Raw genomic sequence first — 25,910 nt, 5'->3', positions numbered from 1 at the left:
GAGGGAGGGAGAGAGAGAGACGGAGAGAGAGAGGGAGGGAGAGACGGAGTGAGGGGATGGAGAGAGAGAGAGAGAGACGGAGTGAGGGGGATGAGAGAGAGAGAAATAAAGAGGGAGGGAGAGAGAGAGACGGAGTGAGGGGGATGGAGAGAGAGAGACGGAGTGAGGGGGATGGAGAGAGAGAGAGACGGAGTGAGGGGGATGGAGCGAGAGAGAGACGGAGTGAGGGGGATGGAGAGAGAGAGACGGAGTGAGGGGGATGGAGAGAGAGAAATAAAGAGGTGGGAGAGAGAGAGAGGCGGAGTGAGAGAAGGAGAGAGTGAAAGAGAATGAGAGAGAGAGTGCTGGGATAGAGAAAGAGCTAGAAGGGATGTAGATATGTCAGAGGAAGAAAGAGGGGGAAGAGAGCAGAGAGGGAGAGAGAAAAGGGGGGCTGTGGAGAAACACCCAGAGGTCAAGGGTCATTTAGAACACTGGAGCCACGTCACATGACTGTCCCTGAGAAACAGAATTCTGACTCAGGCTGGCATATACACATCCACGATTTAGTATTTATTAAAGAATAAATTACCTTCAAATCTACCATGGATATTAAACAGCTTTTAGTGCCAATGTACAGGGCTTAGTATTGACAAGTAGGGCTCTACAGTATGGAGCCCAGGAGAGGAGAGGAGAGGAGAGGAGAGGAGAGGAGAGGAGATTAGCCAGAGAGGAGAGGTGCCAGAGAGGAGAGGTGCCAGAGAGGAGGAGAGGAGGAAAGGTGCCAGAGAGGAGGAGAAAGGAAAGAAGAGGTGCCAGAGAGAGTCCCTCAAGGAGGTTCAACTCTCAGTCATGTTTATCTCACAGAGGATGCCTCCTTTTCATCCCTCTCCTCCTCCTCCTCCTCCTCTTCACTGACAGCTCTATCCATCCAAGTCTCAGATCACTCTTTCTGCTCCATCATTAATCTGTCTGAGCTGCTGCCTGGGTCTCTCTGAGGGAACACAAGTTATTTGATGTTTTATTTAACACCTTCATGAGGATTTCCCTCTGATCTCTGCTAGATTCTCTCACTCCCCCTTATCTATCTCTGGTTTCTCTCCCTCGCTCTCTCTTAGCTAGACGCATTCTCCCTCTCTCTCTCTCTCTCTCTTAGTTAGACTCATTCTCCTTCTCTCTCCCTCTCTTTTAGCTAGACGCATTCTCCCTCTCTCTCTCTCTTTTAGCTAGACGCCTTCTCCCTCTCTCTCTCTCTCTTTTAGCTAGACTCATTCTCTCCCTCTCTCTCTTCTAGCTAGACTCATTCTCCCTCTCTCTCCCTCTCTTCTAGCTAGACTCATTTTCCCTCTTTCTCCCTCTCTCTCTTTTAGCTAGACTCATTCTCTCCCTCTCTCCCTCTCTTTTAGCTAGACTCATTCTCCCTCTCTCCCTCTCTTTTAGCTAGACTCATTTTCCCTCTCTCTCTTTTAGCTAGACTCATTCTCCCTCTCTCCCTCTCTTTTAGCTAGACTCATTTTCCCTCTCTCTCTTTTAGCTAGACTCATTATCCCTCTCTCTCCCTCTCTCTCTTTTAGCTAGACTCATTTTCCCTCTCTCTTTTAGCTAGACTCATTCTCCCTCTCTCTCCCTCTCTTTTAGCTAGACTCATTTTCCCTCTCTCTTTTAGCTAGACTCATTCTCCCTCTCTCGCCCTCCCTCTCTCTTTTAGCTAGACTCATTCTCCCTCTCTCTCCCTCTCTTTTAGCTAGACTCATTTTCCCTCTCTCTCTTTTAGCTAGACTCATTCTCCCTCTCTCGCCCTCCCTCTATCTCTTTTAGCTAGACTCATTCTCCCTCTCTCTCCTTCTCTCTCCCTCTCTCTCTTTTAGCTAGACTCATTATCCCTCTCTCTCAATTCAATTCAAAGTGCCTTATTGGTATGGGAAACATATATGACCAAACATCTTATGTAGCAAAATTTGAAATGGTGTTTTTTACATTGGATAAAGGTAGAGACTCAGACCTATTAAATTGTATATCATACAGTACAGTTGAGGAACAATGGGAAAGTAATTCTACTTTGACAGTTGATAAACTTGTAAACACACTTTTAAGAAAATGTCCCTTGAATGTTTTGGTCCACCTACTGGAGAGCTCTATTTTGTCTACACCCATTCAGCATCACTCACACCCTCTTAAGCCTTGGCCCCACCCATCTCTTTAAGGAGTCACATATGAGGCCGTGTGCTAAACAGAGTGAGTACAGTAGTGTAGTAAACAGACAAAGATTTCAAGACCAAAAGTTGTAAAAGTCGTAGTTTACTGTAAGGAAAAACTCTGGGTAAAACTAGGCCTTGGCCTATATCCTAATGACTTTGGTGCAGGTCATGTTGTTATTCACATTACCTTCTCTGGTAAACACACTATATCAAATAAAAGTGTATTTGTCGCATACACAGGATACCGAAGGTGTCAAAGGTACAGTGAAATGGTTACTTGCATATTTGCATACTAGCAATATAAAAAATAGGAAGTGTCCAGATTAAAATATTGTATAAATATTTTATAATTATAAGATGATTCTTACCCAGACATACTGGTCTAAATTGATGGGTCATGTGAAGGAAATGCTATAACCCAGCCACATCTAGCTAAGTGGATGGGTCACTATTGTCTAGACATGTAAACATGTTCATGAAATACAATAGATGGTCCTAATCACCCCCAGACACACCTGGCGAACTTGATGGGTCATGTAATCATCTGGCGAAGTGGAGTCTTTTGGTTAGACATGTAGCTAGCTAGCTAAACAATGAACCGGCATATCAACTCATACTACTACTAAATACAAACATAGTCTTATTTTTAATGCTCTGAGAGTCCTTTAGGTGCCTTTTGGTAAACTCCAAGTGCCTTTTACTGAGGAATGGCAACCGTCTGGCCACTCTACCATAAAGGTCTGATTGGTGGAGTGCGGCAGAGATGGTTGTCCTTCTGGAAGGTTCTTCCATCTCCACAGAGGTACTCTGGAGCTCTGTCAGAGTAGCCATTGGGTTCTTGGTCACCTCCCTGACAAAAGCCCTTCTCCTCCGATTGGTGAGTTTGGCCGAGCGGCCAGCTCTAGGAAGAGTCTTGGTGGTTCCAAACTTCTTCCATTTAAGAATGATGGAAGCCACTGTGTAACTGTCTCCAAGATGGCGTATCAGTCGGACCTGTGTTTTTGTCTTGTCCTGTCCTGGGTATATATCGTTTTCTTCATATATATTCGTATATATTTAATCTCACTTTCCATCTATGGACTGAATATATTCTCCTGCATCCTGCCTCACCCAATGTGGTACTGATCTGCTATTTTTACACTTTAGAACCAGAACCCCCATCAGAAGCTAGCCAGGTAACTAGCTACTAGCTAGTAGTCAGTTAGCCACTGTTAGCGGTCCTCACCGTTAGCTCGGACATCAGCCAGCCTCAAACCGGTCAATTCCTGCCAGTCTGCACAGCGCGATATCAACCCAGAGCATATCGGACTGCTTTTTCTTTACCACATCTCCGGATTCCTACCGCAAGCTCTGAACCTTTACTCCGGATCATCGCAGCTAGCTAGCTGCTATCCGAGTGGCTACTCCTGGCTAACGTCTCTGTCCCGAAGCAAGCACCAGTCAGCCTGGAGCTAGCCTCGAGCTAGGCCCATCTCCCGGCTAGCCAAAGAGGTCCAACAGCCAATTCTTGGGCTACAATACCTCTTTTGCCAATTTGCCTGGACCCTTTACTGCCAACACGGAGCCCCGCCGATCCATCATGACTGGTCTGCCGACGTAACCGTCCGAGGTGGTTTCAACATGGGCATCCGGCGACGTCGCAAGGGAAGAGCATCTGCTAGTCCCGACCCACTAGCTGTCTGAATCGCCATGTCTCCAGCTCGCCTAGCGTAGTAGCGACTACGGAATTGGCTCCCTGATTCATCTAGTGCTACTCATTGGACCCTATGATCACTCGGCTACACATGCCTCTCCCTAATCTCAATATGCCTTCTCTATTGCTGTTTTGGTTAGTGATTATTGACTTATTTCACTGTAGAGCACCCAGCCCTGCCCAATATTTGTTCCACCCCACACACATGCGGTGACCTCACCTGGCTTAACTGTTCCCTCCAGAGACAAAACCTTTCTCAATATCGCTCAATGCCTAGGTTTACCTCCACTTTACTCACATCCTACCATACCCTTGTCTGTACATTATGCCTTGAATCTATTCTTCCGCGCCCAGAAACCTGCTCCTTTTACTCTCTGCTCTGAACGCTCTAGACGACCAGTTCTTATAGCCTTTAGCCGTACCCTTATGCTACTCCTCCTCTGGTGATGTAATGGTTAACCCAGGCCCTGCAGCATTTGTTGACTTCTGTAACCGTAAAAGCCTTAGTTTCATGCATGTTAACATTTGAAGCCTCCTCCCTAAGTTAGTTTTATTCATTGCTTTAGCACACTCCGCCAACTCTGATGTCCTAGCCGTGTCTGAATCATGTCTTAGCAAGGCCACCAAAAACCCTGACATTTCCATCCCTAACGATAACATCTTCCGACAAGATAGAACTGCCAAAGGGGGCGGAGTTGCAATCTACTGCAGAGATAGCCTGCAGAGTACTGTCATAATATCCAGGTCTGTGCCCAAACAATTCAAGCTTCTACTTTTCAAAATCCACCTTTCCAGAAGCAAGTCTCTCACCGTTGCCGCTTGTTATAGACCCCTTCAGCCCCCAGTTGTGCCCTGAACTCCATATGACATTTCATTGCCCCCCATCTATCCTCAGAGTTAATTCTGTTAGGTGACCTAAACTGGGATATACTTACCACCCCGGCCGTCCTACAATCTAAGCTAAATGCCCTCAATCTTAAACAAATTATTAAGGAACCTACCAGGTACAACCCTAAATCCGTAACCATGGGTGGATTAGGGTTGTAGATAGATATCATCCAGACCAACTTGCCATCTGCTGTCTTCAACCAGGATCTCAGCGATCACTGCCTCATTGCCTGCGTGCGTGATTGGTCTGCGGTCACACGACCACCCCTCGTCACTGTCAAACACTCCCTAAAACACTTCAGCGATAAGAAGATGCCTGGTTCTTTAAAAGTGCTGACCTCACCATCTTAAATAAGCAAATGCCACATAACAAAAATGTAGAACTAAGAACAGATATAGCCCTTGGTTCACCCCAGACTTGACTGCCCTTGACCAGCACAAAAACATCCTGTGGCATTCTGCATTAGCATCGAATACCTCTGCGATATGCAACTTTTCAGGGAAGTCAGTAACCAATATACTCAGTCAGTTAGGAAAGCCAAGGCTAGCTTTTTCAAACAGAAATTTGCATCCTGTAGCACTAATTCCAAAATCTTTTGGGACACTGTAAAGTACAAGGAGAATAAGAGCACCTCCTCCCAGCTGCCCACTGCACTGAGGCTAGGAAACACTGTCACCACTGATAAATCTACGATAATCGATAATTTAAATAAGCATTTTTCCCTACCCCGGCCAACAGCTCAGCACCCCCTGCAGCAACTTGCCCAAGCCCCCCCTGCCTTCTCCTTCACCCAAATCCAGATAGCTGCTGTTCTGAAAGAGCTGCTAAATCTGGACCCCTACAAATCTGGACACTCTGAAAATCTGAAATCTGACAATCTGGACCCTCTTTTTCTACAATTATCCGCCAAAATTGTTGCAACCCCTATTACTAGCCTGTTCAACCTCTCGAATCGTCTGAGATCCCCAAAGATTGGAAAGCTGCCCATCGATCAGCCACCTCTTCAAAGAGGGTGACACTCTCGACCCAAACTGTTATAGACCTATATCCATCCTGCCCTGCCTTTCTAAAGTCTTCAAAAGCCAAGTTAACAAACAGATCACAGACCATTTTGAATCCCACTGTACCTTCTCCACTACGCAATATTGTTTCCGAGCTGGTCATGGGTGCACCTCAGCTCAAGGTCCTAAATGATATCATAACCGCCATCGATAAAAGACAATGCTGTGCAGCTGTATTCATCGACCTGGCCAAGGCTTTCGACTCTGTCAATCACCGCATTCTTATCGGCAGACTCAATAGCCTTGGTTTCTCAAATGATTGCCTTGCCTGGTTCACCAACTACTTCTCAGATAGTGTTCAGTGTGTCAAATCGGAGGGGATGTTGTCCGGACCTCTGGCAGTCTCTATGGGGGTGACACAGGGTTCAATTCACGGGCCGACTCTCTTCTCTGTATACATCAATGATGTCGCTCTTGCTGCTGGTGAGTCTCTGATCCACCTCTATGCAGACGACACCATTCTGTATACTTCTAGCCCTTCTTTGGACACTGTTAACAAACCTCCAAACGAGCTTCAATGCCATACAACAGTCTTTCCGTGGCCTGCTTTTAAATGCTTGTAAAACTAAATGCATGCTCTTCAACCAATTGTTGCCCGCACCCACCCGCCAGACTAGCATCACTACTCTGGATGGTTCTGAATTTGTGGACAACTACAAATACCTAGGTGTCTGGTTAGACTGTAAACTCTCCTTCCAGACTCACATCAAGCATCTCCAATCCAAAATTAAATCTAGAATCTGCTTCCTATTTCGCAACAAAGCCTCCTTCACTCATGCTGCCAAACATACCCTCGTAAAACTGACTATCCTACCGATCCTTGACTTCGGCGATGTCATTTACAAAATAGCCTCCAACACTCTACTCAGCAAATTAGATGTAGTCTATCACAGTGCCATCCGTTTTGTCACCAAAGCCCCATATACTACCCACCACTGCAACCTGTATGCTCTCGTTGGCTGACCCTCACTACATATTCGTCACCAAACCCACTGACTCCAGGTCATCTATAAATCTTTGCTAAGTAAAGCCCCGCCTTATCTCAGCTCACTGGTTACCATAACAACACCCACCCGTAGCACGCGCTCCAGCAGGTATATTTCACTGGTTACCATAGCAGCACCCACCCGTAGCACGCGCTCCAGCAGGTATATTTCACTGGTCATCCCCAAAGCCAATACTTCCTTTGGTCGTATTTTCTTCCAGTTTTCTGCTGCCAATGACTGGAACGAATTGCAAAAATCACTGAAGCTGGAGTCTTATATCCCTCTAACTTTAAGCATCAGCTGTCAGAGCAGCTTACCGATCACTGCACATGTACATAGCCCATCCAAATATCCCACCCAACTACCTCATCCCATATTGTTATTTATCCTCTTGCTCTTTTGCACCCCAGTATCTCTCCTTGCACATCATCATCTGCACATCTATCACTTCAGTGTTAATGCTAAATTGTAATTATTTCGCCTCTATGGCCTATTTATTGCCTACCTCCCTACTCTTCTACATTTGCACACATAAAAAAACACACACCAAAAAAAAATGTAAAAAAATTATTCTGGACCTTCAATGCTGCAGAAATGTTTTGTTACCCTTCACCAGATCTGTGTCTAGACACAATCCTGTCTTGGAGCTCTACGGACAATTCCTTCAACCTCATGGCTTGGTATTTACTCTGACATGGACTGGGACCTTATATAGACATGTGTGTGGCTTTCCAAATCATGTCCAATCAATTGAATATACCACAGGTGGACTCCAATCAAGTTGTAGAAACATCTTAAGTATGATCAATGGAAACAGGATGCACCTGAACAAAATGTTGTGTCTCACAGCAAAGGATCAGAAAACTTATGTAAATAAGGTATTTCTGTTTTTTATATTTAATAAATTAGCAAAAATGTAAAAAAAAAACTATGTTTTTTTATTATGGGATATTGTGTGGGCATAAATGCACTGATTGTATTCAACCATATTCCCAGTCACCTTGCCATGGTTAAATGCGGTGGTTCGTGCTTTCAGTTTTGGGCAAATACTGCCATCTATCCACGGTTTTTGGTTTGGGTAGGTTTTAATAGTCACAGTGGGAACATCATCCCCTATACACTTCCTGATGAACTCAGTCATCGTGTCAGTGTATACGTCCAATGTTATTCTCAGAGTCAACCCGTAACATATTCCAGTTTGCGTGATCAAAATAATCTTGAAGCATGAATACCGATTGGTCAGACCAGCTTTGAGTAGACCTTAGCACTGGTACTTCCTGTTTTAAGTTTCTGCCTATAGGAAGGGAGGAGCAGAGTGCAGTCATGATCTGATTTGCTGAAGGGAGGGTGGGGGAGGGCCTTGTAGCCATCCAGGAATGGAGAGTGACAATGGTCGAGAGTTTTTGAAGCACGAGTACCACAGGCAATTTGATGATAGAATATCGGTAGCGTTTTCCTCAAATTTGCTTGTTGAAGTGCCCAGCTAAAATAATTGCGGCTTTAGGATATATTGTTTCCAGTTTGCACAAAATCCAGTGTAGTTCCTTGAGGACCGTCGTGGTATCGGCTTGAGGGGAATATACACGGCTGTGACTATAACCAAAGACAATACTCTTCAGAGGTAATATTGTCGGCATTTGATTGTGAGGTGAACAAAAGGAGTTCCTGTACATAATCACAATCACAGCATGAGTAGTTAATCATGAAACATACAATGCCACCTTTCTTCTTTCCGGAGAGTTCTTTATTCCTGTCTGTTCGATGAACTGAGAACCCACCTGGCTGTATGGATGGGGACAGTATATCTGGAGAGAGCCATGATTCTGTGAAACAGAGTATGTTACAGTCCCTAATGTCTCTCTGGAAGGAGATCCTCGCCCCGAGCTCGTCTACTTTATTGTCCAGGGACTGAACATTAGCGAGTAATATACTCGGAAGCGATGGATAGTGTGTACGCCTGAGTCGGACTAGAAGTCCACTCCGAATACCTCTTCTCCGCCGGCGGCGTCTTGTAGCAGCTTCTGGGATAAATTTGCCTTGGGGAGTATGAACAAAGGATCCAATTCGGGAAAGTTGTATTTCTGGTTGTAATGCTGGTGAGTTACTGTCGCTCTGAAATCCAAAAGTTATTTCCGGCTGTAAGTAATAACACAAAAACCATTCTGGGCTAATAATGTAAGAAATAACAACAAAATTACTGCAAAGTTGCTTAGGAGCTAGAAGCAGAGCTTCCATGTCTGTCTGCGCCATCTTACTCTATGTTGTTGAGAAAAGTAGCAGAACTTTTGTAGTTCTCGATGGATAATTTCTTTCAAAAAAGGTGCAGTAGAAATGTCTATCAACACATACTGAGCAACTCACATTATAGACAGAAGCATGCTACATTGCAGACCAATACAAACTCATCTCCCGGCATGTCCAGCCCATCCATTATCTCAGCCAATCATGGCTAGCGAGAAGTTTCCTGTCTTTTTCTGTGGCTATACCAACTAGGCTTGTAATTTTACAGATGGAATACAAGTTTGTTATTAAGGCACATGATACTTCACATGTTCCAGAAAGCATTTCTGCCCCCCAAAAAATGCATTTTGATAAAAAATATATTTTTTACGTTCAAATGTCTCTCCTGTGAAGTAGTGACGTGCGACATACGCCTAGTTTCCTGAATGTTTACATTGCCAAAGAAAATGGAATAGATAATAAACAAGGGAAACATTAGTAAACATTAAACTCACAAAAGGTTTAAAATAATATATAAATGTTATATTATTGGCTATGTCCAGTGTTGTAACAATGTGCAAGTAGTTGAAGTATGAAATGGGAAATAAATAATTAGATGAATATAGGTTGTATTTACAATGTTGTTGGTGCTCCATATTTCTCATGGCAACGGACCACAACGTTTGTGGCCCGTTGTGATGGAACACTTCGCTATGTCGCCTAACAGAGTTAATCAATGTTTGATTTGTTTTGAAATTCTTTGTCAGTCTGTGTGGAAACATGTCTCTAATGTGGTCATACATTTGGCAGGAGGTTAGGAAGTGTAGTTTGGTTTCCACCTTTGTGGGCAGTGTCCACATAGCCTGTCTTCTCTCTCGGTCTGCCTACGGCAGCCTTTCTCAATAGCAAGGCTATGCTCACTGAGTCTGTACAAAGTCAAAGTTGGGTCAGTCACAGTGGTCAGGTATTCTGCCACTGTGTACTCTCTGTTTAGGGCCAAATAGCATTCTAGTTTGCTCAGTTTGTTTTGTTAATTCTTTCCAATGTGTCAAGTAATTATCATTTTGTTTTCTCATGATTAGGTTGGGTCTAATTGTGTTGCTGTCCTGAGGCTCTGTGGGGTCTGTTTGTGAACAGAGCCCCAGGACCAGCTTGCTTAGGGGACTCTTCTCCAGGTTAATCTCTCTGTAGGTGGTGGCTTTGTTGTAGAATTTAACGGTACTTTTCTGGATTTTGATTAATAGCGGGTATCGATCTAATTCTGTTCTGCATGCATTATTTGGCGTTTTACGTTGTACACGGAGGATATTTTTGCAGAATTCAAATCAAATCAAATTTTATTTGTCACTTACACATGGTTAGCAGATGTTAATGCGAGTGTAGCAAAATGCTTGTGCTTCTAGTACCGACAATGCAGTAATATCTAACAAGTAATCTAACCTAACAATTTCACAACAATTACCTTATACACACAAGTGTAAAGGAATGAAGAATATGTACATAAAAATATATGAATAAGTGATGGTACAGAACGGCATAGGCAAGATGCAGTAGATGGTATAGAGTACAGTATATACATATGAGATGAGTAATGTAGGGTATGTAAAAATTATATAATGTGGCATTGTTTAAAGTGGCTAGTGATACATTTATTACATCAACTTTTCCATTATTAAAGTGGCTAGAGATGAGTCAGTATGTTGGCAGCATCCACTCAATGTTAGTGATGTCTGTTTAACAGTCTGATGGCCTTGAGATAGAAGCTGTTTTTCAGTCTCTCGGTCCCAGCTTTGATGCACCTGTACTGACCTCGCCTTCTGGACGATAGCGGGGTGAACAGGCAGTGGCTCGGGTGGTTGTTGTCCTTGATGATCTTTTTGGCCTTCCTGTGACATCGGGTGGTGTAGGTGTCCTGGAGGGCAGGTAGTTTGCCCCCGGTGATGCATTGTGCAGACCTCACTACCCTCTGGAGAGCCTTACAGTTATGGGCGGAGCAGTTGCCGTACCAGGCGGTGATACAGCCCGACAGGATGCTCTCGATTGTGCATCTGTAAAAGTTTGTGAGTGCTTTTGGTGACAAGCCGAATTTCTTCAGCCTCCTGAGGTCCTGAATTCAATTTGGTGTTTGTCCCATTTAGTGAATTCTTGGTTGGTGAGCGGACCCCAGACCTCACAACCATAAAGGGTAATGGGTTCTATAACGGGTACATTTTTTGTTGTTGCCACATCCTAATTGGTGTGTTGAGTTTTATGTTCCTTTAGATGGCATAGAATGCCATTCTTGCCTTGTCTCTCAGATCATTCAATGCTTTGTGGAAGTTACCCGTGGCGCTTATGTTTAGGCCGAGGTATGTATTGTTTTTTTTGTGTGCTCTAGGCCATCGGTGTCTAGATGGAATTTGTATTTGTGGTCCTGGCAACTGGACCTTTTTTGGAACACCATTATTTATGTCTTACTGAGATTTACTGTCAGGGCCCAGGTCTGACAGAATCTGTGCAGAAGATCTAGGTGCTGCTGTAGGCCCTCCTTGGTTGGGGACAGAGGCGCCAGATCATCAGCAAACAGTGGACATTTGACTTCAGATTCTAGTAGGGTGAGGCCGGGTGCTGCAGTCTTCTAGTGCCCTGGCCAATTCGTTGATATATTTGTTGAAGAGAGTGGGGCTTAAGAGGTTTAAGTATAGCCAATTTGAATTTGTAGTCTGTATATTTTATCGTTTCATTGAGGATGCCATCAGCACCACAATAACATCAAATCAACACCACAAGCCTTTTTGGGTTGGAGGGTTTGTATTTTGTCCTGTAGTCCATTCAATGTAATTGGAGAATCCAGTGGGTTCTGGTAGTCTTTAATAGTTGATTCTAAGATTTGTATTTGATCATGTATATGTTTTTGTTCTTTGTTCTTTGTTCTTTGTTATAGAGCTAAAAAGATTGGAGAAGTGGTTTATCCACACATCTCTGTTTTGGATAGATAATTCTTCATGTTGTTTGTTTAGTGTTTTCCAATTCTCCCAGAAGTGGTTAGAGTCTGTGGATTCTTCAATTACATTGAGCTGATTTCTGACGTGCTGTTCCTTCTTTTTCCGTAGTGTATTTCTGTATTGTTTTAGTGATTCATCATAGTGAAGCCGTAGACTCAGGTTTTCTGGTTCTCTGTGTTTTTGGTTGGATATGTTTCTCAATTTCTTTATTAGGTTTTTGCATTCTTCATCAAACCATTTGTCATTGTTGTTCATTTTCTTCAGTTTTATGTTTTCTCTCTCTTAGCAAGATGCCTCCTCACTCTCTTTCTCCCTCTCTCTCTCTTTCCCTCTCTATTTTAGCTAGACTCCTTCTCCCTCTCGCTCTCTCTCTTTTAGCTAGATACTGTCTCCCCCTCTCTCTCTCCCTCTCTTTCTTTTAACTAGTCGCAGTCACCCCCTCTCTATCCCCCTCTCTCTTTTAGACACTTTCTCCCTCTCAGCTAGTCTCTCTCTCTCTCCCTCTCTCTCGTAGCTCTGTAGTTCTGTGCCACCTAACCTCTGACCTCTCCCTCCAGGTTATTAAGGCAGTTGAGGAGAGCTACCGTCTCCCTGGCCCTATGGACTGTCCTGTAGTTCTGTACCACCTGATGATGGCCTGCTGGCAGAAGGACAGGAACAGCAGACCCAAGTTTGAGGAGATCGTCTGTCTACTAGACAAACTGATACGCAACCCCAGCAGTCTCAAAGCCCTGGTCAACTCATCACACAGGTCAGGAGGAATCCCAGTTTATGGTCGACTCATCACACAGGTCAGGAGGAATCCCAGTTTATGGTCGACTCATCACACAGGTCAGGAGGAATCCCAGTTCATGGTCGACTCATCACACAGGTCAGGAGGAATCCCAGTTTATGGTCGACTCATCACACAGGTCAGGAGGAATCCCAGTTTATGGTCGACTCATCACACAGGTCAGGGGGATTTACGGATGGATTTGTTCCTATTACTTTTACTGAGGTCGGTGTGATGGACATCACTGCTTGCTTAACTGGCATTGACCTCGGGTCCTCTGTCTCGCAAACACACGTGATCTCCCTGTTGACAATGGCTGAGCCAGTTATGCCACCTGAAAGCTTTGATGGGCTAAATGGCTAAATGGCTAAATGGATTAATGGATTAATGGATTAATGGATTAATAGCTAAATGGATTAATGGCTAAATGGCTAAATGGATGAATGGATGAATGGATTAATGGCTAAATGGATTAATGGCTAAATGGATTAATGGATTAATGGATTAATGGCTAAAATGATTAATGGATTAATGGCTAAATGGCTAAATGGATGAATGGATTAATGACTAAATGGATTAATGGCTAAATGGATTAATGGATTAATGGCTAAATGGATTAATGGCTAAATGGATTAATGGATTAATGGCTAAATGGATTAATGGCTAAATGGATTAATGGCTAAATGGATTAATGGATAAATGGCTAAATGGATAAAAGGTTGTCACAGGAAATCAGGACGTGTTGACAGTTGTAACAAATAACTATCTCCTGTCGCACGCACACACACACACGCGCGATCTCCTGTCACACGCACACACACACACACACACACACACACACACACACACACACGATCTCCTGTCACACGCACACACACACACACACACACACACACGATCTCCTGTCACACGCACACACACACGCACACACACACACACACACGATCTCCTGTCACACACACACACACACGATCTCCTGTCACACACACACATGCACGCACGCACGCACACACACACACACACGATCTCCTGTCACACACACACACGCACACACGCACACACACACACACACACACACACACACACACGATCTCCTGTCACACACACACACACGATCTCCTGTCACACACACACACACACACACACACACACACACACGATCTCCTGTCACACGCGCGCACACACACACACACCTACACACACACACCATCTCTTGTCCCTTGGTTAGACTTTGATCTGAGCAGAAGTGGCATCAGACAAATGAATCCCAATTCTAGGAATAGCACACAGAGAATGGTGTTCTCCACACTATCATGGTTTTCAGACAGAGCTCCTAGTCAATATTTACCCTGTGGTTCTTCATTCTATCGCTGGGACTAATGTATTCTACATGGAAGAATCATGCTGCATCTCAGGAACTGCTTTACATAATTGCAAGTGCTGTTAAATAAGAAATTGGTTGGTTGGAGCTTGGCTCAGTGGTAATATGTTCTGCTCTGTGGTTACATTCCGTTGTTTCCTAGCCTGGGAATCATTAGCACTATAGACTTTTCTGCTTGGGAATAATGTTATATGGCTATTTAAATAGAACAGTGTAATTCCATTTTAGCAGCAGCTGTAATTGTGGTTACCAATTAGAGGCCTCATAATTGAATATGCGGTTTGATCCCAGGGCAGATGACACATTTCAGACTGCACATTTCAGACTGCACATTTCAGACTGCACATTTCAGACTGCACATTTCAGACTGCACATTTCAGACTGCACATTTCAGACTGCACATTTCAGACTGCACATTTCAGACTGCACATTTCACACTGCACATTTCACACTGCACATTTCACAATACACATTTCAGATTGCACATTTCACACTGCACATTTCAGACTGCACATTTCAGACCGCACATTTCAGACTGCACATTTCACAATACACATTTCGGACTGCACATTTCAGACTGCACATTTCACAATACACATTTCAGACTGCACATTTCACAATACACATTTCAGACCGCACATTTCAGACTGCACATTTCAGACTACACATTTCAGACACTGACATTATATGTGCTTCTCTCCTCTCTCAGGGTGTCTAATCTAGTGGAGCCTGGCAGTGTGGACTCGGAGGCCAGCGTGTCTGCGTCAGTAGCCCTGATGGAGGCCACTGGGTACCAGTCTGGAGGCCTGAGGGAGGCCATTGGGTACCAGTCTATAGAGGAGTGGCTGAAGGGGATCAAGATGGGTCGCTACGTGGAGCTTTTCATGGACAGTGGATACACCTCAGTGGAAGTGGTCTCCCACATGACCCTGGAGTAAGTCTCCCTGAAACACTAGCTCATATCCTTCCTCCTGTTTAACCTCTGATGAGGTTGAGGGTGTATCCCAAAATGGCATCCTATATCCAATGGGCCCTGGGCAAATGTAGTGCACTAAATAGGGAATAGGGTGCCATTTGGGATGTACTCCATCTCCTTCCTGTGCTAAGGTGTATCATGCCATGTCTACTCAGCAAAAGTTTCTAAGGTTAGAGAAAACAATGTTTTTTTTCTGTCTTGGGAAGTAATGGCCTGCAACAGAGTTTGCCGAGCGAAGCACTGTAGTGTAGATTCTGCTGAGTCAGACAGAAGACAGTGGCTGCTGAGGGAGGACAGATGTTCCCTATAGGGGGGTAGAGTGGATGAGGTAACATTAACAGGCCTGCTGAGGGAGGACAGATGTTCCCTATAGGAGGGTAGAATGGATGAGGTAACATTAACAGGCCTGCTGAGGGAGGACAGATGTTCCCTATAGGGGGGTAGAATGGATGAGGTGACTATAGGGGGTAGAATGGATGAGGTAACATTAACAGGCCTGCTGAGGGAGGACAGATGTTCCCTATAGGAGGGTAGAATGGATGAGGTAACATTAACAGGCCTGCTGAGGGAGGACAGATGTTCCCTATAGGGGGTAGAATGGATGAGGTGACTATAGGGGGTAGAATGGATGAGGTAACATTAACAGGCCTGCTGAGGGAGGACAGATGTTCCCTATAGGAGGGTAGAATGGATGAGGTAACATTAACAGGCCTGCTGAGGGAGGACAGATGTTCCCTATAGGGGGGTAGAATGGATGAGGTGACTATAGGGGGTAGAATGGATGAGGTAACATTAACAGGCCTGCTGAGGGAGGACAGATGTTCCCTATAGGAGGGTAGAATGGATGAGGTAACATTAACAGGCCTGCTGAGGGAGGACAGATGTTCCCTATAGGGGGTAGAATGGATGAGGTGACTATAGGGGGTAGAATGGATGAGGTAACATTAACAGGCCTGCTGAGGGAGGACAGATGTTCCCTATAGGAGGGTAGAATGGATGAGGTAACATTAACAGGCCTGCTGAGGGAGGACAGATGTTCCCTATAGGGGGTAGAATGGATGAGGTAACATTAACAGGCCTGCTGAGGGTTGCAAAGTTCTGCTATCTTTCCCCAAAATTCCCAGGTTTTTCCAGAAATCCCAGTTGGAATATTTCTGGAAACGGGAGGGAATAAGCAAGACATCCAGAATCCTTTAACCAGGATTTCTGGAAAATCTGGGAATTTACGTAAAGTTACCGGTATTTGCAACCCTGGGCCTGCTACCCTGGACGGGTAGCTTCTGCCGAATGCTATCATTCATTTCAATATTACCTGGACTTACGCAGCACGGTTCCGCGCGAGAGGCTCGCTCTGTTCAAAGTAAAATTGCATTGTGGTCTGGTTGAAAAAATGTTTGACTCGTGGCTCATACCAAGAACATTTGATAAAGTGGCTTTGCTCAAGCCAGAATTTGTTAGGTGTATCAGCTAAAAACAGTTTTCCTAAATGACAAAGATACTGAGTACTATGTTTCCCCTGCAGTGATCTGAGGAGGGTTGGAGTGAACCTGGTTGGACATCAGAAGAAGATAATCAACAGCATCCAGGAGATGAGAGTTAGCCTGGTGAATAATACTATACCAATCTGACCTTTGACCCCTTACCCTACAACCAGATGTACAGTATGGACACTGCAGTACCAATCTGACCTTTGAACCTAGGGTCAGACATGATGAACTTTACAGTACCAATCTGACCACTGATACAGGCCAGATGTATGAACTTTACAGTACCAATCTGAACCTACTCCCAACAGGCAGACAGATAGACATACGGATCTAGTGGCCTAGAACTTTTCTATGAATATATGATCATGATGTATTTATTGACTGAAATACAACGGGACACGACTTGATGAAGTGAGGAACACTGAAGAGCGCTTGGTGTTGAACAGTTGTGTTTTTGTGACCTGAACTGGGTGAAGTGAGAGGAGGAGACTCTGTGTAGTAAATTACTCTCAGGGATGGAAGTCACTGGCCAGCCGGGCTAGTAAACAGTGAATTATACGAGCCCGGGTAACATTCGGTTCCAAAATCTGTGCCATGAAATGTTTTAAAAGACCATCTTGTTTGGCACATTTTCTCCTTGTCCAGTCTGAACAGCGCTAGCTGAGTACTCTTCCTGGATGGGACTCAGACATGGGAGTCAGTCTCTTGGCTGAATGTATGGCACTTCAGAAACCCCAGCAGCTACACACAGTCTATTACCTCTAGACAGCCAACCTACATTACTGAAAACATCATCAACAGTAATACAGAGAATAACTTTCAGCACTTTTACAGAACTCACAGATATCCTACGGAACCCATATACATCCTACTGAACCCCAAAATGTCCTACAGAACCCACAGATGTGCTACTGAACCCACAGATGTGCTACTGAACCCACAGATGTCCTACAGAACCCACAGATGTCCTACGGAACCCACAGATGTCCTACTGAACCTACATACATCCTACTGAACCCACAGATGTCCTACTGAACCCACAGATGTCAGAACCCACAGATGTCCTACTGAACCCACAGATGTCCTACTGAACCCACAGATGTACTACTGAACCCACAGATGTCCTACGGAACCCACAGATGTCCTACGGAACCCACAGATGTCCTACGGAACTCACAGATGTCCTACTGAACCCACAGATGAGCTACTGAACCCACAGATGTCCTACTGAACCCACAGATGTCCTACTGAACCCACAGATGGCCTACTGAACCCACAGATGTCAGAACCCACAATGTCCTACTGAACCCACAATGTCCTACTGAACCCACAGATGTCCTACTGAACCCACAGATGTCCTACTGAACCCACAGATGTCCTACTGAACCCACAGATGTCCTACTGAACCCACAGATGGCCTACTGAACCCACAGATGTCCTACTGAACCCACAGATGGCCTACTGAACCCACAGATGGCCTACTGAACCCACAGATGGCCTACTGAACCCACAGATGGCCTACTGAACCCACAGATGTCCTACTGAACCCACAGATGTCCTACTGAACCCACAGATGTCCTACTGAACCCACAGATGTCAGAACCCACAGATGTCTTACTGACATCCTGCAGTATCTACAAAATCCTTAAGAACTTTCAGACAAACTACGGAACTTGCCGCACTCCAACAGAAAAACGACTGTTTCAACATAATCGGACATCCTACAGAATTGTACAGAACTTCCAGTGTTCCATAGATCCACATGCATCCTATAGAGAAATAAAACATGTTGCAGTCTATCAGAACCTTCAGATAACCAACAGAACCTCCAGGAACTTACCAGAACATCCATACTTCCAACAGAACTTCCAACAGAACCTTTAAATGGAACTTTCAGAAATCCATACAAATCTCCAGAACTGTCATTCAACAGAACATACCAATAGAACCAATCCAGAAGTTTCTACAACGTATAACAGCACATTCTATTGATTTTCTAGTTGGTCATCTATGATACTTTCCTCTGCACATCAAGCTTCATCACACCCCCTCCACTTTATCCACTACCCTACAGAGATTGGACTGTGTTTATGCAGTAAGACTGTTTTTCATACGAACATGTATTATTTTGGTGGGCAACTCCTGAGTATTAAGAAGCAATATAGACTTTTAGCTTGGTATTAGTAATTTATTTGTAACTTTTTATTCTATAAAAGCATTTGTATGTGTGTAGTATTTCTTCCTGACTACAAAACCCCTGGCCCATGACCTCACTCTCTGAGGGTGTCTCAGGGGGAGTGGGATATGCAAAAACACATTTCCAATTCACACCGTGTATAATACACACGGGTACATGTGTGAAATAGGACAAATGTAAGCACCCACGTAATTCTTCTTCTTCTTGTTATACATGTCGTAGGAGGTAATGCATTATTATAAAGCAAGTCTCCGGTCAAAATCAAATCCACAACCGTCAGTCGGTGGAACATTATTTGACTTTAACGTTGTATATACTGGATAGTAAAACCAGGAAGCTTTGTTTTCTCTCCTTCTTCTTTATGCTGGAGAACATTACATACCGGGTTAATGTAGAGAATATGTACACTCTTAGAAAAAAGGGTTACAAAAGGGTTCTTTGGCTGTCCCCATAAGAGAACCCTTTGAGGAACCCTTTTTGGTTCCATGTAGAACCCTCTGTAAAGGGTTCTGCCTGGAACCTAGTAGGGGTTTTCAAAGGGTTTTCCTATAAGGACAGCTTTATGTTCTAGATAGCACCTTTTGTTAAGAGTGTAGAGTAGGATTTAATACATGCTTATATCACTTCTCAGTGCTTTATTGGTTGAACTTGATCCTTTTACAGTCAATTGCACATAACTTTTGCTCTGATAATCGCTTAATGATCAATGATTACTCTATCTGTGTTCGTTGTGGGATGTATTTTCATATATTTAACTAGCCAAGTCAGTTAACAACAAATTCTTATTTACAATGACGGCCTAGGAACAGTGGGTTCACCGCCTTACTCAAGGGCAGAACGACAGATTTTTACCTTGTCAGCTCGGGGGATTCGATCTTGCAACCTTTCGGTTACTGGCCCAACGCTCTAACCACTAGGCTACCTGTCGCCCCCGGCTACCTGTCGCCCCCGGCTACCTGTCGCCCCCGGCTACCTGTCGCCCCCGGCTACCTGTCGTAATAAAATAGATTGTATGAAGAGAGAAGATAGATTGAGACACTGCTGTATTTTCTGACAGAGAACGAAGAGGGATGTACAGTATACAAGTCAGTCAGTAGAACAGACTAACAGCTTGCTTGGTGGAATATTTGTCCTTATTTCAGAAGTATATTTTAGAAAGAGAACAGGATGGTAGCGTAACATGATTCAGTATAGTGGACTGCTTTTAAAATGGTCAATCCATATTTTGAAAGTCCCTTTTTCCCCAGACCAGATAGAGGTGAAGGACCAGCTATATATTCTGTTAATTCATCTCGTTTACAGCTTGTACAGTAACTAATTACCACTAAAGTTGTCCCCTTTCTAGGTTATGCCATCATGGTTCGTTAGGTGAGTTTCACCGGTATGCACCTTGGTATCAACCAATATACCACCTTGGTATCAACCAACATAACACCTTGGTATCAACCAATATACCACCTTGGTATCAACCAACATACCACCTTGGTATCAACCAATATAACACCTTGGTATCAACCAACATACCACCTTGGTATCAACCAACATACCACCTTGGTATCAACCAATATACCACCTTGGTATCAACCAATATAACACCTTGGTATCAACCAACATACCACCTTGGTATCAACCAACATACCACCTTGGTATCAACCAACATACCACCTTGGTATCAACCAACATACCACCTTGGTATCAACCAACATACCACCTTGGTATCAACCAATATACCACCTTGGTATCAACCAATATACCACCTTGGTATCAACCAATATACCACCTTGGTATCAACCAATATACCACCTTGGTATCAACCAACATAACACCTTGGTATCAAACTACATACCACCTTGGTATCAACCAATATAACACCTTGGTATCAACCAACATACCACCTTGGTATCAACCAACATACCACCTTGGTATCAACCAACATACCACCTTGGTATCAACCAACATACCACCTTGGTATCAACCAATATACCACCTTGGTATCAAACTACATACCACCTTGGTATCAAGAAACGACTAGTTTATAATGAAACTAATTTGAGTTGCACTTTGTAGGAGACAACATATTATTATTTTATGTGATTGAATAAAGGACAAAACACCTGTTGGTGAACTATTTGTTGGGTGATTGCCACGTGTTGTCAACATTTCAATATTTATCAGATATTTGCTACTTTACCATAAGATATCCTTATAGGTACCTTAAAGTCAATTATTACCAGGTATTCTCCTATTTGGTATTCAACAAAAGTCTTGATTGACCCGAAATATGTTTTAGGTCTTAAATGGAAAAACAAGCACCGTGCTAAATGTTATGTTAGTACTGTGTGGATATTATAAAGCATGTTTTTTTTCTTCATTTGCAAAGAAAATCTGTCCCCTAAATGAGGGCAGTCTACAGTACGACCATCTTTCAGGAAACACAAAGCACCTGTTTTAGTGCCCGACTTCACAAAGCACAAGTCTTTCAGACGGAATCATAGAAAAAAAATATGTATTTTCCAGAGGATATGATATGGATTCCTGTACGGTAGCCTAAGGCTAATACAGACTAATGATGACATGATCTACATGTGAAAACTCTGTGTGTTGATCTGCTGGTTTTGTTATTGTTATTGATTGTGTCTGTCGGCTAAGACCATAGCAGTTAAGACCAGAGCATTTAGTTGTAGTTGAAGCTACCTGGAATAGCTTGGTGAAACGATATGCTTTGTTTACGCACTTTTAAACAGTGTGCTTCCTTCAGGGTTACATTATGTATAATCAGTGCATATCATTATCAAACCACTACCACACATACAGTACATAGCCTGAGTGCCAGTTTGTTTGTGCTATCATACCAACTCATACCAACAATGACAGCAAGAGCACAAACAGATCTGGGACCAGGCTAACACATACAAAGCATTACAGATTTACAGAACTGAGTCCATTCTAGCCAACAGCTCAAACAGCAGACTAGTGAAATATTGACCAACAAGAATTCACTTTAGTTACTGTATCACTGCTCACTTATATAGCAACTAGGCTGTATCCGCTGTACAAATATAGATATTTTAGCTATCTTATATTCTTTGTCCATCAATAGACGACAGTGATATTTATTTATATAAAATTACATGAATCTACAGCCCAAGCTGCTGAGTAGTGACACAGTATCTGTTTGGTTTACAAGTGTTTCAAATAGTGTCCCGCGTTAATTCATTACAGTGTTTTAATTAATTAAATAGCTCACCCATTCATAAGGCGTTAATTGATCAAGTAAGTAAAACAATGAAAGCGCATTAAAAAAGCTGTTTACTATTTGTTTGTCTTCTTCCTGAAACAGGTTGGTGTTGTTGTTGTTAGTAAATGTTTTTGTAGTGTAATTTATAAAATGTTATATTTTTGCAATAAAATGAAAACTTCAACTCTTTCTGGTCTCCATGATATGTGGTTAATGTTGTTTTGAACCACTTCATTTCGTTCCAGCCGTATGGGTCCTGGTCAAAGGTAGTCCCCTATAAAGGGGATAGTGTGTCATCCAAGACATCAGTTGAAGTCTAGACATGTTGACGATGCAAGGCGCGCCAACGACACTGGGAGATAATATTGAGAATTATATTAATGCACAAATGTCATACCCCTAAGACATGCTAACCTCTCACCTTTACATTAACAGGGGAGATTAGCATTTTATATCATACCCCCAAGACATGCTAACCTCTCACCATTACAATAACAGGGGAGGTTAGCATTTTATATCATACACAGTAGACATGCTAACCTCTCACCATTACATTAACAGGGGAGGTTAGCATTTTATATTACACCCCTAAGTCATGCTAACCTCTCACCATTACAATAACAGGGGAGGTTAGCATTTTATATCATACACAGTAGACATGCTAACCTCTCACCATTACAATAACAGGGGAGGTTAGCATTTTATATCATACACAGTAGACATGCTAACCTCTCACCATTACAATAACAGGGGAGGTTAGCATTTTATATCATACCCCCAAGACATGCTAACCTCTCACCATTGCATTAACAGGGGAGGTTAGCATTTTATATTATACCCCTAAGTCATGCTAACCTCTCACCATTACAATAACCGGGGAGGTTAGCATTTTATATCATACCCCCAAGACATGCTAACCTCTCACTATTACAATAACAGGGGAGGATAGCATTTTATATCATACCCCCAAGACATGCTAACCTCTCACTATTACAATAACAGGGGAGGTTAGCATTTGTGATATTTGTGCGTCTAACTTTCTCACTCACTATTCATTTAGGATTATCCGTAATCATGGTAATGTTACCATCCACATTACTGTAGACGTTTTTAGAAACATACAGTGATCGAAAAAAGTATTTGATCCCCTGCTGATTTTGTACATTTGCCCACTGACAAAGAAATGATCAGCCTATAATTTTAATGGTAGGTTTATTTGAACAGTGAGAGACAGAATAACAACAAAAAAATCCAGAAAAATGCATGTCAAAAATGTTATAAATTGATTTGTTTTTTAATGAGGGAAATAAGTATTTGACCCGTCTGCAAAACATGACTTAGTACTTGGTGGCAAAACCCTTGTTGGCAATCACAGAGGTCAGACGTTTCTTGTAGTTGGCCACCAGGTTTGCACACATCTCAGGAGGGATTTGGTCCCACTCCTCTTTGCAGATCTTCTCCAAGTCATTAAGGTTTCGAGGCTGACGTTTGGCAACTCGAACCTTCAGCTCCTTCCACAGATTTTCTATGGGATTAAGGTCTGAAGACTGGCTCGGCCACTCCAGGACCTTAATGTGCTTCTTCTTGAGCCACTCATTTGTTGCCTTTGCCGTGTGTTTTGGGTCATTGTCATGCTGGAATACCCATCCACGACCCATTTTCAATGCCCTGGCTGAGGGAAGGAGGTTCTCACCCAAGATTTGACGGTACATGGCCCCGTCCATCGTCCCTTTGATGCGGTGAAGTTGTCCTGTCCCCTTAGCAGAAAAACACCCCCAAAGCATAATGTTTCCACCTCCATGTTTGACGGTGGGGATGGTGTTCTTGGGGTCATAGGCAGCATTCCTCATCCTCCAAACACGGCGAGTTGAGTTGATGGCAAAGTGCTCCATTTTGGTCTCATCTGACCACAACACTTTCATCCAGTTGTCCTCTGAATCATTCAGATGTTCATTGGCAAACTTCAGACGGGCATGTATATATGATTTCTTGAGCAGGGGACCTTGCGGGCACTGCAGGATTTCAGTCCTTTCCTCAAGACTTCCTCTGTATTTAGCACCATCCATCACTCCTTCAATTCTGACCAGTTTCCCAGTCCCTGCCGATGAAAAACATCCCCACAGCATGACGCTGCCACCACCATTCTTCACTGTGGGGATGGTGTCCTTGGGGTGATGAGAGGTGTTGGGTTTGCGCCAGACATAGTGTTTTCCTTGATGGCCAAAAAGCTCAATTTTAGTCTCATCTGACCAGAGTACATTCTTCCATATGTTTGGGGAGTCTCCCACTGTCACGTCCTGGCCAGTATAAGGGTTAATTGTTATTGTAGTTTGGTCAGGACATGGCAGAGGGTATTTGTTTTATGTGGTTCGGGGTGGTGTGTTTGTTGAAGGGCATTTGATTTATTATTTCCGGGTTTTGGTCTATGTTCTATGTTTAGGTATTTCTATGTTTAGTTGAGTGAGTGTATTTCTATGTTAGGTTAATGGGTGGGTTGGGACTCTCAATTGGAGGCAGGTGCTTCCTCGTTGCCTCTGATTGAGAGTCCTATATATGGGTAATTGTTTGGTGTAGGTTTTGTGGGAGATTGTTTCTTGTCTAGCATGTGTGAGCCTGAGAAGACTGTTCGTTGATCGTGAGTTCGTTTTTGTTATTTTGGTGTTCATTTTGGAGTTTAATAAATGTTCAAGATGAGCAACCACATACCTGCTGCATTTTGGTCCTCCTTTCCCAACGACAACCGTGACACCCACATGCCTTTTGGTGAACACCAAACGTGTTTGCTTATTTTTTTCTTGAAGCAATGGCTTTTTTCTGGCCACTCTTCCATAAAGCCCAGCTCTGTAGAGTGTACGGCTTAAAGTGATCCTATGGACAGATATTCCAATGTCCGCTGTGAAATCTTGCAGCTCCTTCAGGGTTGTCTTTGGTCTCTTTGTTGTCTCTCTGATTAATGCCCTCCTTGCCTGGGTGTGGTGTTGCAGACACTGGGGCCTTTCAGAACAGGTGTATATATACTGAGATCATGCGACAGATCATGTGACACTTAGATAGCACACAGGCGGACTTTATTTAACTAATTATGTGACTTCTGAAGGTAATTGGTTGCACCAGATCTTATTTAGGGGCTTCATAGCAAAGAGGGTGAATAAATATGCACGCACCACTTTCACATTTGTTTTTGACAACTTTGTGTACGTCCATTACATGAAATCCAAATAAAAATCAATTTAAATTACAGGTTGTAATGCAACAAAATAGGAAAAACACCAAGGGGGATGAAAACTTTTGCAAGGCACTGTAAACATGCATACATATACACATACATATATACATATTTTTGAATATCTTTTCCTTTATTATTCCCTGCAAACCCTATCACCCCTCCCCCAATTGGAGTATTTTTCAACTGTGCTGTGATGCTTCACAAAAGTACTGAACCTTTCTATTCTCATAGTTTCTACAGATTGTAGATACATTTTTTTGCTAAAATAATTGTTATATTATTGATCGATTGACTGTGGTTTTTCAAATCACCCATTATTGCAATCTGCAGTATTAGCTCTACGTAAATGTTGCAATTCTTCAGCCATTCCTGGACCTGTGAGGGGTGGCCAGTCCTCTTCTGGCTGTACCAAAATAAATGATCTAGCTTGATGTTGTCATTGCATACAAGGAATATGGGACCAATTACTAAACTAGCTTTATGTAGTCATTGGAATATGGACCAAATACTAAACTAGCTTAATGTAGTTATTGGAATATGGACCAATTACTAAGCTAGCGATGTAGTTAATATGGAGTTGGTCCCCCCTTTGCTGCCATAACAGCCTCCACTCTTCTGGGAAG

At 43.3% G+C, this 25,910-nt stretch overlaps 1 protein-coding gene across 1 annotated transcript in view; it reads left to right on the top strand.

Annotated features, from left to right (window-relative positions):
* Window positions 1–18,854, top strand: part of epha5 (EPH receptor A5) — a 130,573-nt gene extending 111,719 nt beyond the window's left edge. The window contains exons 15-17 of the mRNA XM_029692447.1: window positions 12,568–12,761; window positions 14,873–15,097; window positions 16,662–18,854. Of these exons, the coding sequence (XP_029548307.1) occupies window positions 12,568–12,761; window positions 14,873–15,097; window positions 16,662–16,767 (525 nt within the window). The 3' untranslated portion in view covers window positions 16,768–18,854. The remainder of the gene's footprint in view (window positions 1–12,567; window positions 12,762–14,872; window positions 15,098–16,661) is intronic.
* Window positions 18,855–25,910: the final 7,056 nt, after the last annotated feature.

This window comes from Salmo trutta, chromosome 15, assembly GCF_901001165.1.
Source record: "Salmo trutta chromosome 15, fSalTru1.1, whole genome shotgun sequence".
NCBI lineage: Eukaryota > Metazoa > Chordata > Actinopteri > Salmoniformes > Salmonidae > Salmo > Salmo trutta.
Note: the sequence above shows the minus strand (reverse complement) of the source record. Positions and strands in the feature narration are given on the sequence as shown.